A 14,664-nucleotide genomic window follows, 5' to 3' on the forward strand; every position below is an offset into this window, starting at 1 on the left:
AGAGAATGGCATTGCATGTCTCAGTTCTGCATATGGGTCAAGTAGTTCAGAATTTAAATTGAAAACACAAATTCCCCATAATTCCAAGTGAATAAGATTATGCTAAAAGGCTTTGGGATCTGAAGATGTTAAATAAAACAGCAACTGAAGATTGAATAATCTTCCTGCCTGCCTGTTTAATGATGCTGAAGACTTCTTGTTTCCCTGGTAGCAAAAGCTTCTCTGCCAGCTGGAAAATGTGGGGGAAAGAATCTGTTGGGTTCAGAGAAGATTAATACAGAAATGAGAGGTAGGAAACAGAGGCTTAGAAGCAAGGGCACAAATATGTTAGATACTGAATGGTGATGGGAGTAACTTGTTAGAAGTTCACTATGTAGCTACACGCTGTTAGTATCTCTTAGTAATAACTGTTCTCAGATAGAGAAGTCTCTGCTGGATAAAACTCAGAATGAATTTATAATAGTTCTGGATACCTGTTAAAATCTGATGTGCAATTTACGAAGATTTTCTAGATTCAGGGGCACTCCTAGAAAAACAAAACAGAACCTGAGCTGTGTCTAACTTTATCTGCAGGTTTAAAATTAAATAAACAGACTTCACCATTTGTGGGACTGTTGAAACCAGGTATAAGCACAAAGAGGCAATCCAGAGGGACTTGAACACACTGGATGTGCTGGGAAACTAATGAGATTTAATTGGGAAAAGAATGTAGGTCAATACATCTGTTGGGACAAATAATCCGAGATATCAGTCTCCGAGGGCTGTGGGGCCCAGAGGTCAAACATGGGTGGCAGCTGAGTGCTGGTTACTCCCTGTTGGATCATGTGCCTGCTGGCACTGGGTCACATGGAGAGACCCTCCTGCCTCACTGAGGTTCTGAGGTGCTGCAAGGTTATTGATGACTGAAAGGGGACTGGAGGAAGGAAAGGCAAAGGAAATTTTTTTTCGTTGTTATTCACTGTTCAAAGACCAGACAACATTTGATATTTTGTGGTCTTGTTGTTGAATGCCGTGAATGAGATGGGTTTAAAAAAGATGAATTTAAGGGGAAGATCTAGTTTTTAAATAAGAGTTCTGGGGAAGGAATGGGGGATATGTATGACAGGAGCTACTGTGATTTTTTTTTTTTGTCTGTTGGTATCAAGCTGCAGAATGAATTCAAAGACCTCTTTCTTTACAGTATTTAAAACTACACTAAGAACTGGAAAATTGCAGGTGGGAACATCTATATATTTGTATCCAGACAGGATGAACAGGTGGCCCCTGTTACAAAACAAATCTGTCAGTGAACTTGCTTTTGTTGGTAGGGTTTTAAGAAAAACGTGTCTGAAAACTGGCCAGACTTAGGGGACTAGATACTTAGTTTGTGATGGCTGAAAGGGAGCTTCAAATCTAATTTGCTCTCATAATAAAGGCAAGTCCTGCCCTTACAACTGCCTGTGGTAGTAAAAACATCACCTGCTAAATCCAAGGCACTGAATTTATTGTTGCAAACTGGCAGGTCTCGTCGTGTTCTTTGGCACTGCTTGGGGATTTCCCAGGTGACAAAGGTTTGCTAACTCCCTCATGGAGTGAGTTTCCTGCTGTGTTTAACATATTTACACATCCTGCTCTTGAGTGCTGCTTACTTGGCAAGCCCATAGTGCGGTCTGCAGTCGAAGAGGTCCTTGTGAAGCCTCCTTGTCTTCTCTGATTAAGCACTAGAGAACAGAACGTTTTTTTCCTTCGAGTGTCATTTGTGGGCTTTCTCCTCTTCCTCTAGAATGATATCCAAAGCTGACAGTGCCATCCCACCGCCCCCACGGGCCCCTGCCCCCGTGCCCCCCGGGACCATCACCCAGGTGGACGTGCGGAGCCGCGTGGCAGCGTGGTCGGCGTGGGCCTCGGAGCAGGGGGACTGTGAGTATTGCTGGGGGCCTGCTGCCACACACTGGGGTGCCAAAGAGTGGCTTTTTATGATGCTTGGTAGCAAGAGAAATAATTTGGAAATACCACTTTCATGATGACAGTAAGAGGATGCAGAAATGGTTGCACAAGGTCAGCCCTCTGCCCTTGCTGGCAGCTGATGCCATGATTCTCCCAGCCTAGCTTGGGATGCCCCAAGCCACTGTTGCCTGATCTGGGGAGTGAGATCTGCCTGTCATAATCTGACTTGTCATCTACTTGCATTTACCCATTTTCTGGATTCCTGTTGGGAGCTGCTTTCACTTGTGCCTGGCTGGGTGGGGGTGTGGGTTACAGGTTTTGATCTGGGCTTTTTTTGTCAGGGTGGTAGCAGTAACACAGTAATGTTATCTAATGATGCTCTCCTCAGGAGTAGGGCCAGGTATTTTGGACAATTAAAAAAATGCAGTCATGGATTAAAAGGTGCTTTGAGATCAGTGTTATTTATTTATATTTTATTTATCTTTATAATGGCTGGTATGGCTAATTAGGTTTGTCTTTTTTAAAGCATTAAATAGGAAATGCTGTAACTGTAACATTGCTAACGGGTTTGGATTTTTCTGTTTAGTGGTTTTTTGTGGGTTTTTTTGCATCCCTTAGGGAAATACATTTTGATCAGATTTCTTTAAAAAGAAAAGTTCTGTAGAAAGAATAAAGCTCCTCCTGTAAAACAGACTAAAAAGGATAAGATGAGGCCTTTTTTAGTTCGTTTGCTTGGGTTCTTTTAATAGACGATATTAAGACTGTACCATTAAAAAACCTTGGATTCCTTATAATTTTTGTTTTATTAAATTATATCTATATCACTTAACACAATACACAACTATGCAAAGAAAACAGCTACAAATGTTAAGGGAAATCTGAAATGTTAAGAACTATTTAATCTCTCTACCTACAGTATTAAATCTGTTATGAGTAAAGGCTATCTTGTTCTTCTGCTTGAGTTCTCACATCAGAAAAGTTTCATTAGTTTAGTGTCTTGTCAGACCAGTTGTGGATCTGATTCCCTGTAGTTTCTTTTACTCCACTCACGTGGATCTTTTCTAAAATGTATTCACTGAAATCCCACCTGTTCACAAATGCAGTGCAGTAGTTAATGTGGGTTAAAAATGCAAAACTTATAATTCCTCAAAAAATTCACCCTTCTTTTCAAACAAGTCACTGACTCTGGCCGTTGTTATTTGTAAGTGTCAGTTCTGTCACATCATTCTCTCTTCTTTCTGTGTTTCCAGATTTGGCACCCCTTTTTGCTAATAACTTTTTGCATCAGAATTGTCTTCAAAGCCGTGGCTGCACTCTTTCTTGTTTGCTTCTACTGGAGTAGCTTTCAGCATGTTTTGCAAAATGGGATGATTGTCAATTACATTGTATTTATAATCTGCCACTTTGTGCTGGATTTTATTTTTATTTAAAGCCTGGTACCACACTTCTGCAGTTAACTTCATTAGTTATCATTTCAGTTAAGTTGACTGAAAGCATGTACAGAAGCTTTTTCCTTGAGACTTGACAGGATCAGGCATTAAGGTGCAAGATTTTCAGCTTGTTGGGAGTCCTTGAAAAGGGAATGGTAGAGTTTTGAGCATCCTTTTCTTACTTTAAAACATAAACTGTATAGAAATTGCTACATACTAGTATACTAATTCCACATATATGCATGTCTTATTCTCTTCTTCCCTCTTTGCAGATGAAAAGCACAGACAATACCATGAGCAGGAAGAAACTGCAGAGATGATAGCAGCCAGGATTGACAGAGATGTTGTAAGTGAGAAGCTACAAATGTTGCTTCATGTCTGTGAAATTTTACAACTCTCCTTTGTGGGGAGACTTTCTCCACGTGGGAAATTCAGCTCTGGAGAAAAGCTTTCCAAGCAGCCTCTGCTTGTGCGGTAGATCTAAAAATGAACAGGTGGTAGTTTCTTTTCTTAATTTTCTTTTTTAAAAAGAAAGAAAAACACACTGAATGTTGATGGCAGGTTTTCTGCTGTGGAGAGCTAGAAATATAAATTGTAATTTTTTTCAGTAGACTGATTTCAGCAAACTATGTAAGGATCAAAAATTCCATCAATTTAGCAGGGCTTGGATATGTGTAATACCTGGAAAATAAACATGATCATTTCTGAAGACAGGTGGACCCATGTTTATTTATAATTTAAAGCCTTCTTGCCTACAAGCACCAACATTGGGCATGTTCTATGGCATTTACAAGATGAAATGTTGCCCCATGTGTCATTTGTAACTTTCTACTTCTCCACTCTGCTGTTGCCCTCAGCAACATCAGAGGGTCTTGAGGAGAGCATGTTGGGACCTGTTGGATTGGTGTATTTGTGTTTTCCCCCAGGGTTCGTTCATTCTTCTCCAGTTACTCTTTGAAATCAATTCTTCAAAGAGCACTTCTCTACAAACAGCTTAATTTGTAGAGAGCTTCACCAAATAGCTGAATACTTAGCATTTCATAAGGAGATTATGAAGTTATACTCTTTATGAAAATGCTGTCCATTCAAATAATTCGAATTTTTTCATGTGCTTTCGGCAAAAATGTAATGTGGAAGCAAATTGTGGAATTACAATCTGAGTTTAACAACCTTGTTACACATACTTTGAAAATTTCCAGCAGCCCTACGTTTTTAAAAAAACAAAATTTAAAATACTTTACAGGTATGTAAATTTAAAAACACAAGGCATCTAAATACAGAATGTTCCAGCATGGAATTTGTTCCAAGGAAGCTGTTGGTGTCTGAGAGTCTGGGCATTTCAATTTCTGGAGTATTTCTGCTATAGATTCTGTAGAGAAACACTTACTTGTCTTTTCTCCCATAGCAAATTCTGAACCATATTTTGGATGACATAGAGTATTTTGTTACCAAACTGCAAAAAGCTGCTGAAGCATTTGCTGAACTTTCAAAGAGGAAGAAAACTAAGAAAAGTAAAAAGAAAGGACCTGGAGGTAGGAGTTCTTTCTGCACACAGTTCTGTTTCTCTAAGGATAATTGAAGGAGCCAAGAAATGTCTTTTTGTGTTGCTTGGTTGGTTTTTTTTTTTAATCAGTGTAGTAATTTTCTCTCAATTTGAGCACGAAAGTTCCTGTGCATCATATTCTCAGAGGGAAACCTATCAAAAGCATTTGCTTGAAGTCAGTGGGGAGTGATTTATTAGAGATGTGACCACAGAATATGCTCCTGCCTTGGTTCTTTATTTACAAAATTCTGTAAGATGGTAAATTTATTATGCATTTACATGTTTACTCTATCTGGAATATTTATGGCAGTTATATACATATGAATGGATATATAAAAGCCTCATTTTGTTCACCAGAGGGTGTTCTTACTCTCCGTGCAAAGCCACCACCTCCAGATGAATTTGTTGACTGCTTCCAAAAATTCAAGCATGGCTTCAACCTTCTGGTAAGTGACTACTAGTGGATATGAGATGTGAGACCAGACTAGGGCTGGCTACCTCTGGCCTAAGTTGGCCTCTGAGCTTTGGGATGCTGCTCCTCAGGTTCTCTATGCAATGACTAGATGAGCATATTTGGTTTTCAGCATCACTGTGTTTCTTCCTTTCCTGGTTCTTTAAAGCCTTTTACTTGGGAAATTTGATTTTGAGTCATAAGAGGATTCCTAGGAAGGTCTGTGGGGATCACAGCTCTGTTGTGTGTTTGCCAGCATCACCAGCTGTGGCCTTGATTTAGTTTTATTCAGCCATGCCCATCAGACTCGCTGTGCTTGTTGCCATCATTACCCAGGACCTTCTGGCCTCAGAACGCTCCATCCAACAAATTGCTGTCTCTTTATAGGTTCTCAATAAGCAGAGATGATAATTCAAGAGCCTTCTCCTGGCATCTCCTCTTTTGCAAGTGGGAGTGTCCTCTTCGAGGGAGGCAGCAAGTGGGACACCTTCAAAGCATTTGCTGTCAGACACTGAGTGTCCCTTCCAGTTGCTGGGGAGGCTATGCCCATGGGGAAAACTGTTCTTGAATTCACTGAGTCAAATCAGCTTCTTTCTTCCTCATGGGGAATGGATTCTGATTGCAGGGCTGTAGGAAATATTTAGACATGTTAAAAATATCTTTAAAAAAACCAAAAAAAACCAAAAAACCAAAAAAGCTACATCAAGTGTTGTGATTCTGACCTTAAGGGATTGCTGTTTTGAGGGAGGATGAATGTCTTGGAACATGCTTATCCTTCTCAGTAAAAGGCATAATGTCCAGGGCTTTTGCCATTCTTTTTACTACATTCTGCATTTAAATTAGTTTTTTCCCCAAGAACAACCTGTGCTTCTTTGAATCTTTATCTTCTGTGCAGGAGAAGTCACAGCTCTTGTTTTGATGCTCAGCAGCCCCTGGGACCTGGTTCTAGTGTTGCTTTTGAGGGGTTGTGCTGTAACAATGCTTTACTTCAGCAGCTTTGCAGGAGCAACAAAAACCTGAAGTTTGTGCTTTATGTCAGGCAAGGAGAACTGTGTTAAATGAAGAATCTGGTTTAAAAATAAAAGGAGAAGCTAGAAGAATAAAATCTTCGAGTAGAATGGAAATCATTTTAAAACCACATGGTGGAAGCTTCTAGAAATGTCTACCATCTGTCAAAAAACTTCAGATAGACTGAGGCTGGGTTGTTATGACTGAAGAACAATGTATAGGAAGTTATTAGAAGCAAAATCCTCCTCCTTTCTTCATTTGGAGGGACAGTTGGATGTGAGAGCAGAACAAGGGTAGCCAAAAGCAATTTGAGGAACAGATGGCAAGATGCAATAGAAACTACTATAACTCTTTAAAGCACATTTGGGCTTCTTATTTCTGGAGCCTGCAAAGCCAATGGGTGATCAGGAGACAAAAGAAATCCTCTGAGAAGCTGTATCAGTGAATTTTAATGGTTTGGGGTTTTTAGAATATTTTTTTTTATGGTGGTGTTTGGTCGTAGGTTGGACTTGATGATCTCAGAGGTCCTTTGTAGAAATATCTTATTATAACAGATAAACTGATACATGACATTCAGGGTTGATAGATATGATGGTCATGGACTGGTGAAGAAAAATCTCATACATAAAACAAATCAGAACAAAATGTTGATGTAGAGGTTCCTGGGAGAAAGACATCTGTGCTCAGTGTGATCAACCAAGCAAGTGGTAAAAGCCATCAGGGAAAAAAAGACAACAGAACATTAACAAAGAGCATCAATATGCCATTATGTTACCTGGCCTGATTTTTTTCCAGCGTAGCAAAATTGAAGAAGGTGCAGGGTGGACAAGAATGCTCAAAGGAATTACTTCAACTTGGAAAAGGCCAGACTCAGGAATAATCTAATAAGTCTGTAAATGGTTATGAGCATTGCTAGAAAAGTGAGTTGAGAAGGATAACTGAATTTTATTTGGAGAACAAAATACTAATGAAAGAAAGCGGAGTCAAATTCCCAAAGGAGATGCTGCTTCATAATATAATTTAGTTGTGGAACATCTTGTTTTGCACAAGAGGTGCTAAAATATGCATGGATTCAAGAGCAATGGGATGGATGAGCACTTGCACTTACTGGGTGTCACAGGCAAAGCCCTGGGCTTAGGTGGACCTGAGCAGGGGATGGCCATTCTTATGTGAAGTATTTATTCCCTTAATAGTTAAATGTTTCTTAAAACATATCATTTGTTTTATTCCTTCAGGCCAAGTTGAAGTTTCATATCCAAAATCCTAGTGCAGCTGATCTGGTTCATTTTCTCTTTACCCCACTACACATGGTAAGGTTTTACAGTTTTCTGAGTGTTTACCTTCAGAACTCTTGTATTTAAAAACTCTGTAACCTTTTCAGTGATAGCAAGATTGAAATGTTGTGTCCCTGGACCATAACTAAGGAGAAATGTTTGTATCTCAGGATGAGGTTTTCTTTAGAAAATTATTTATATCCTTTTTTGCATATTTTCCCATCTATTAAATGTGTTTATTTAAATCATCTTTAGCCTTGTGTTACACTTTGCCATTATAATTTTTAACTAGCAATAAAAAAATTGAGATTCTCTACATAGTGCAGGAGGAGAGTTGAAAGCATAGTTAATGGAAGTATGTGTGGCTTTGATCAGTAAAGCAAAAATAACACTGCCCAGGGTGGGTCTAAATAAAAAATGGTTGGTGACCAGAACAACAGTTCTTCAGCAATAAATAGTTTAGTTAGTTTTTAGGACATCAAGACACACTGTTAGATTCTCAGGGGGGTTTTTACTTCTGGGGGGAGTGGTTTTTTTATGAGTAATGACTGTTTCCTAGCAGCACTGCAGATAACATAAATTCACAGCCACTTCCTTGCTGATAGCGTGTGTGTTCTTGACATTATTTTAATCCTTGGGTTTAGGTGGTGCAGACAACAGGAGGTCCAGAGCTTGCTGGCACAGTGCTCAGCCCCCTCCTGACAAAAGACACCATAGACTTCCTGCGATACACGGTCACCAGCGAGGAGGGACAGCTGTGGATGTCCCTGGGTGATTCATGGACCAAAGCCAGGTGAGCAAAAGTCTTCAGATTTGAGAGGACATCTCTAAAAATCAAGTTTATTGACACGATCTTAACCAGGTTATCCAGCCCCCAATAAATTCAATATTACTTTGTTAGGATTTGGACTCTTTGGAACTGTTCTTTGAAGGTTTTGGAAAGGAACTCTTTAGCTTCACTTGGATTTGGGATCTCAAGGAGAGAAAATGCAGAGAGAATTTTTTTTTTTGTCAGTGATATCCAGAACCTCTTGACATAATCTTCTGGAATACGTTTTTCTGAACTGTCCCTTGCATGTTTCCAGTTGTTCTTCACCATTTTTTTTCCAGCCCATCTATCTGGACTTCATTAAAAAAACAATTTGAAGATGCAATAAAAAGTGACAAACTATTAAATAATAGCTACAAATGTCTGTTTTCAATTTCCAATGATTATTAAAAGTTAAAAATTTACAATGTACTTACTTCTTTACAAGCATCATAATGCTATAAAAATGTTTATAATTATAAAAAAAAGTTAATTGACTGAACTGTGCCACGTGTGCATACCTTAAACATTGCATTGAATGGATTCACTGTTACGATTTAGCTTAGCTGGAAGTTGACTTCTTTATGCATTTCTTGGGTTCGAGGTAATTCTGTAGCTTGAAATTAGGTGAACTGAGCATGCAAAAGAAAAATCTTAAATTAGCAAAGTGCATTTGGACTCTGTAATCTGTGGTAGATAAGTACATTTGATGATGATGAAGTACGCAATTGCTTGGGCTGGAAATGCAGCACGGTTTTTGTGTTTATTTATCCCTGCTCTCAGATCTCAGATTGGAACACAAATGTCTACCAGATGGATTTTTGGTTTTATTAATGATTTGGTTATTTGAAAGCTGTAGAGTGTAAGGAAGGCTGCATGGATGGAGTGGAAATGGCCTCATAGTGTTGGAGCCCCTTGCAGGGAGAATGGATCACTGGGCAAAATAATGGGGTCCCTGTCTTGGGAACTACTCCATTTGTTCAGTCCATCCTGAAAAAAGGGTAATGGAAAGAGAAATAGCTTGTGTTTGGTGGTGAAGAATGAAGCACTTAAAATGTAGTTGGCTGACCCATGCAGATTAGAATTGATGGTGTGATTGATCTCAGTATCCAGAGGTACCCTGGGGTGGGGTGTAGCAGGAGAGGGGGATGATAAAATCAGGGATTATTGACCAATCCCAGGCCTGCTAATAAGCTGGGAATTGCTGACTGCTCCTGGCTGGCAGCGTTTGTCCCTTGATTTTGAACAGTGTCAGCAACGAGCCTGTTAAAAGACTGTAAGGTACACTCCTGTTTCTGCTTCCACTGTGAGGACACAGTAATTTATGCTGTGGGACAGAGTGTTATGGGTAGTGCAAAGGCAGAGCAGGAAAGCATTCATTTAGGTGTTTGGTATTACAATAGAGAATGCTAGGGGAACTCTGGAAAGTAGTACAGTCTTTTATAAAGATCAATCTGGACTATGAAACAGCAAATGTGATGATAGTTCTTGTGTCTTGGAGCATGTAGAGTTGGGTGGGGTTTACGTCTGTGAAAGCATTTGTTTATTTTTTGGTTTAGGTGTAGCTTCCATGCTTCATGCCTGCTTTCAGGTGTTCTTACAAAGCTGGTGCTTTCTTTCAGTCTTTTGTCGGTGCTTTCACACAAATAGAGCATTGCAATATTTTTGCCCATGTCTCACTGTTAAAACAAGTCCTAGATTTGTTTTGATTGATTCTTCTATTACCCATCCTTTGCTAAAAACTTCTGTTTGTTGTGCTTTAGCATGGACATGTCCTTATAGAAGGAGCAAATTCTTTTCTGCAGGGCGCTGCAGGGAGGATAGTTGTGATAAATGTGTTCTGCTGATTTTCTCTTTCCTAGCATGATTCTGCCTGTACTGTAATCCCAGCCTCTCCTCTATACTGATAAAAATTCTAAAGCATTTCAATTTATAGGATCCCTATTAAACCAGTGTGGCCCTTGACACAGATTTCTAATTTGCTTTTCACACAGAGCTGAATGGCCAAAGGACCATTTTATTCCCCCTTATGTCCCCCGTTTCCGAAATGGTTGGGAGCCTCCTTTGCTGAACTTCATGGGAGCTCCAAAGGAGCAAGAGCTCAACCACTTGGCTGAGTCTGTGGCAAACGTTGCAGAGCAACAGCGGAAGCAAGAGATGAAAAGACTGTCAAGTGAGGTAAGGTCCTTCAAAAGTGTTCTGTTAATTAGCTGAGGGCAGCACCAGCCACTGCCTCCCTAAGGACAATATTCTGGGACAGGCCTGGAGAAACCCTGCTCTGGCACCTGCTCTGTCAGTGCAAGCTCTTTACACTTAACGTTGAAGTCACAGGAAACCATATACCTGTTCAGCCACCAAAAATGCAGTTAGGAAAATACAAGTTTTTTTTGCCTGCTGCTCTCCTTGAACTTGTGCACTTCCCTGCCTCAGCTGGGAGGACAGTCCAAGCCCTTAGGTTCAGTTTGATTGAGCTCTGCTATCAGATCGCATTGATTTTGATCGTAGATACTTTGGGCAATGTTTGAACCAAAGTGCTTTCAATCACAGGCACACAGTCTAAATGAAAGAACCCCCCCATTTTTGGTAGAATTTTGGACTTAAACTGCTTCTTCATAAATGTGGAATTTAATATTCCTTTCACTAACATATTGATACTTTCACTGTATTGCTTGTAAGTATTCAGAGGTGCTCTCAGGGCAATACCATATCAGGTAGATTAGGTCTACTTCTAAAAAAACCCTGCTGACAGGAAAATTATTGTCAAAAACATTTTCCCAAAATTTTCTTCAAAGGAACGTCATGAATTTAGCAAAAGTTAGGTTATTCTCTTTAAAGAATGGAAATATGCATCCCCATCTAAAGCCTTTAGAGAAACCAGGTTGCATTTTCTGACCAACTTTATAGCCAGCCCCTTGTTTCTCAAGATTCTATTCTATCCTATTTTCAATAGAACTTACCAGAAAATGAACTTTGATTTTTGTGAAAAATTTTAAGAATACATGTGGATTTTGTTGCTCTTTAATTAACAGGAAAAAAAAGGCTATATCCTTTTTAAACATACAAAAGTTTTCCTTTTGGAAGGTTTTGTCTTTTGTTGGGAGGACACAGGATTTAATTTACATTTTTTATTTATTTTTCTATTCTGGTTTTAGTTTAAATCAAGTGTTAGCTAATCCAAGGTACCCTGTTAGCAGCTGTGAGATGGAAATGCACCTAAGAATTTTAAGAGTCTTTTCCATCTTGGGGAATTTTTATTGGTTGTTATGGGATGTTGTTTTCTTGCAGATCAATTCTCTAATTGGAGATAGCAAAGCCTCCCCAGCAAAAACTTGACAAAACTTCCCAGTCACATTAAAACTTTACTTTCATGAGAACCTCTGTTAGTCAAAAAAAAGTCTACTCAGCTATAGAGACAAATAAAATTGGTAAAAAGCCTGCCAAGCAAAGGGGGGATTACATAATACACATTTGATTACTTAAAGCACTGCTTGGCCTCATGCCTAACAAGATATACAAGAATAAATGTGACAAAAACTAAGTTATTGCTAGTGATTCCTTTTGAGAATAAAAGCATTTAATAAAGTTAACAGGCACAGTAATGTGAAATGTAGCTTTTGCTGTTGCTGTCACCCCCCCTTCCCTAGTGACCTCCCAAAAAACATCAACTATTGTCCCATTTTTCATTAAGGGTCTACATTTCCATGTGGGGTTTTGTTTATATTGTGTTCCTTCTAAATAATAATAATAATAATAACAGTAGCTACAACAACATCAGACAACAAGATTGAAACTTTTTTCGATAGTGTTGAAAAAAGGTCATTAATTTTTCTCCTCTGATGATTTTAAGAATTTCATCTTATTTATATATATAACAACCTAAAACCAGTCTGAAGGGGGAGACTATATTGAGGTGTTTCAGTTGCTTGTGTTTCAGGGAGTTGATTTCACTTCAGTCTTTTTCATGCACTGGTAGTTGTTTATTATATATATATATATATATATATATATATATATCCCAGTTCAGTCTTTTTCATGCACTGGTAGTTGTTTATTATATATATATATATATATATATATATATATATCCCAGTTCACTGAAGTAGTTTGTGTGTCTGGTTCCTGGGATGTCAGGCATTGGTTTCATGACTGTCACTGATTCCCACAAGGTTCTGGGCAAGTGGTTTAACCTTGGTACCTTGGCTCCCTGTGCCCATGCATCCCTAGCACATCCCTGGGGGAAAAGGCACTGAGCTGCTTAATAGCTGTGAAATGCTGCAGGTGCTCAGCTGGAAAGAGCTGCCTGAGTGCAAAATGCTGTTTGTCTGGAGCAAAAGCTGCCCTGGAGTGGGTGATGCAAAGATAATTATTCTTTCCTAAGTCTGCTGTAACAGTTTGTTTGATGAGGAGTGCTGGAAAAACAAGATGAGAGTGGAAGTGTTGGTCTCTTGCCGCTGATTGGCCTCGTGTGTGTCGGTGTGGAATTCATCTCCCCAGAAGCAAGGCTGCCTGGGGAGATCTGTGCTGGGAGTGGAGAGGGGTGCATGGCCCTGTTCTCCCTGCTGGGCTGGGCTCTAGCGCCAGGAAAAGTGCATTGGAGGTTCCCACCCCTGAAAACCTCTTTTTTTTCTTTCCATTCCCGAATTCCTGAACCTTAAGATCCAGCCACACATGCAGCTCCCAGCAGAGGGGTTTTAAGGTGGAGGCAGTTCAGCAACAAGGACTTCAAATGGTGGTGGAACAACCACCAGAGAGTGTCCAGTGAGGCTAACGCAATGCAAATAATTTATGTGTGAAGTAAAATGAATTCCTGCTTCCTGGGTGTCTTTTGGTGTAAGGCATAAGCCAGGTCACACTGGAGATTTTTTTCCAAAGAGGTCTTAATAATACAGTTTTAAAGAATATTCTATTTGTATGGGGAGTTCTGTGTGTGGTTTTAATTGCTTTTCATAAACCCTCAGTCCCCTAAGCGAGTGGCTCTGGTGCCAAGTCAGACACCTGGAGGTAGAGATTGGGCGAGTAACTTTTCTGTAGCCACATTAACAGAGATAAGAAAAAAAAATAAGCCAAAAGCAAAAACAACACAGGAGAAAACAAAAAAAAAAAAACCCAACACACCAGGCATAAAGATTTGGCAGATTCTGGTGAATCTCAGCCAGTGTAACTCGTGCAGCTGGATGGTACAAGGAAAGGATATAAAATGAGCTATTTCAGTATCATAATATCCACAAATGAACTGTTGAGCTTGGTCTTGTTTTTGGAAATGGTGATTAAAATCATTCTTGCCTAGAAAGGGAGTGTCAATGCTGAATTTAAGGTGGTTCTTTTTTTTTGTTAAAAAAAAAAAAGGAATTTCGTAAAGCTCTGAATGTTCTTACATATGTGCTTGTGATAAAGTATGATTATTTTCCTTAATTAAAACCCATAATTATACCAACTATCACACTCCTTTTTGCATTTCTTCATGGACTATAGCCATATTCAGTGAGAGTGTGACATGAACGAGCTCTTTAATATTATATTCCTGCAACAGAGTGATAATTTTATTTTCTTTCTTACACAGACTTACTGTTGGCTGGCTAGAGGTTTGTGGCTTGAGGTGTGCATCCATAACAGAAGCTCAGAGCAGTTTTACCATGCAGTTCCTTTTCAAGCAGCTCAGCCACTGTTTATAAGTTGTGTTGCTGTGGTGATATCTGAGAGATGACACGGCCCTTGCCCCAGAGAACTGTTTTCCTAAAGAACATCCGCTGCAATATTAATGCAGTGGGATGACTCAGGATAGAAATTCTTTTATTCTTATCCTTTTGATCTCCGCGTTTACTTACTTGAAACGCAGAAGTTATTAACTTTTCATGGCAGACCCATGGGCACCTGAGGATGGGGGAATGCTGGCAGGGCCCCTGGGGGTGCGGGATGAAGCGCAGGGGCGGATGGCACTAATCCAGTTTGCGGCTTTGTTCCCTTTTTGTCTTGCAGCCTCCCGGCGTTCCCGACTACCCCCCGGCGGATGGGTACGCATTCAGTAACACAGTGTACAAGAGAGGGCCTCTGCTGGACCAGGGGGCAGCTGTGGCTGCCTTTAAGCAAACTGTTAGCCGGCATGTAGATAGGTAACCCTGACTCGGCAGCGGCCGTGGTGCTGTGGAAAACTGTCCCCACTTACTGCTCTTGGGGTGGCGGGGTCTGTGGTTGCCTCTGCTTGTGTCTGGAGAGGGTCGTTCTCT

General features: G+C 39.9%; 1 protein-coding gene across 4 annotated transcripts in view; it reads left to right on the top strand.

Moving 5' to 3' along the window:
* EPS8 (epidermal growth factor receptor pathway substrate 8) overlaps window positions 1–14,664 on the top strand; it is a 127,631-nt gene that overhangs the window by 91,632 nt on the left and 21,335 nt on the right. For 3 of the 4 annotated variants that reach the window (XM_032107829.1, XM_032107828.1, XM_032107831.1), the window contains 8 exons: window positions 1,763–1,899; window positions 3,629–3,702; window positions 4,762–4,888; window positions 5,257–5,345; window positions 7,594–7,668; window positions 8,277–8,425; window positions 10,435–10,618; window positions 14,417–14,550. In XM_032107829.1, coding sequence (XP_031963720.1) covers window positions 1,763–1,899; window positions 3,629–3,702; window positions 4,762–4,888; window positions 5,257–5,345; window positions 7,594–7,668; window positions 8,277–8,425; window positions 10,435–10,618; window positions 14,417–14,550 — 969 coding nt within the window. The remainder of the gene's footprint in view (window positions 1–1,762; window positions 1,900–3,628; window positions 3,703–4,761; window positions 4,889–5,256; window positions 5,346–7,593; window positions 7,669–8,276; window positions 8,426–10,434; window positions 10,619–14,416; window positions 14,551–14,664) is intronic. The other variant, XM_032107832.1, reaches the window with a different exon arrangement.

Source organism: Corvus moneduloides, chromosome 4 (genome assembly GCF_009650955.1).
Source record: "Corvus moneduloides isolate bCorMon1 chromosome 4, bCorMon1.pri, whole genome shotgun sequence".
NCBI classification, from domain to species: Eukaryota; Metazoa; Chordata; class Aves; order Passeriformes; family Corvidae; genus Corvus; species Corvus moneduloides.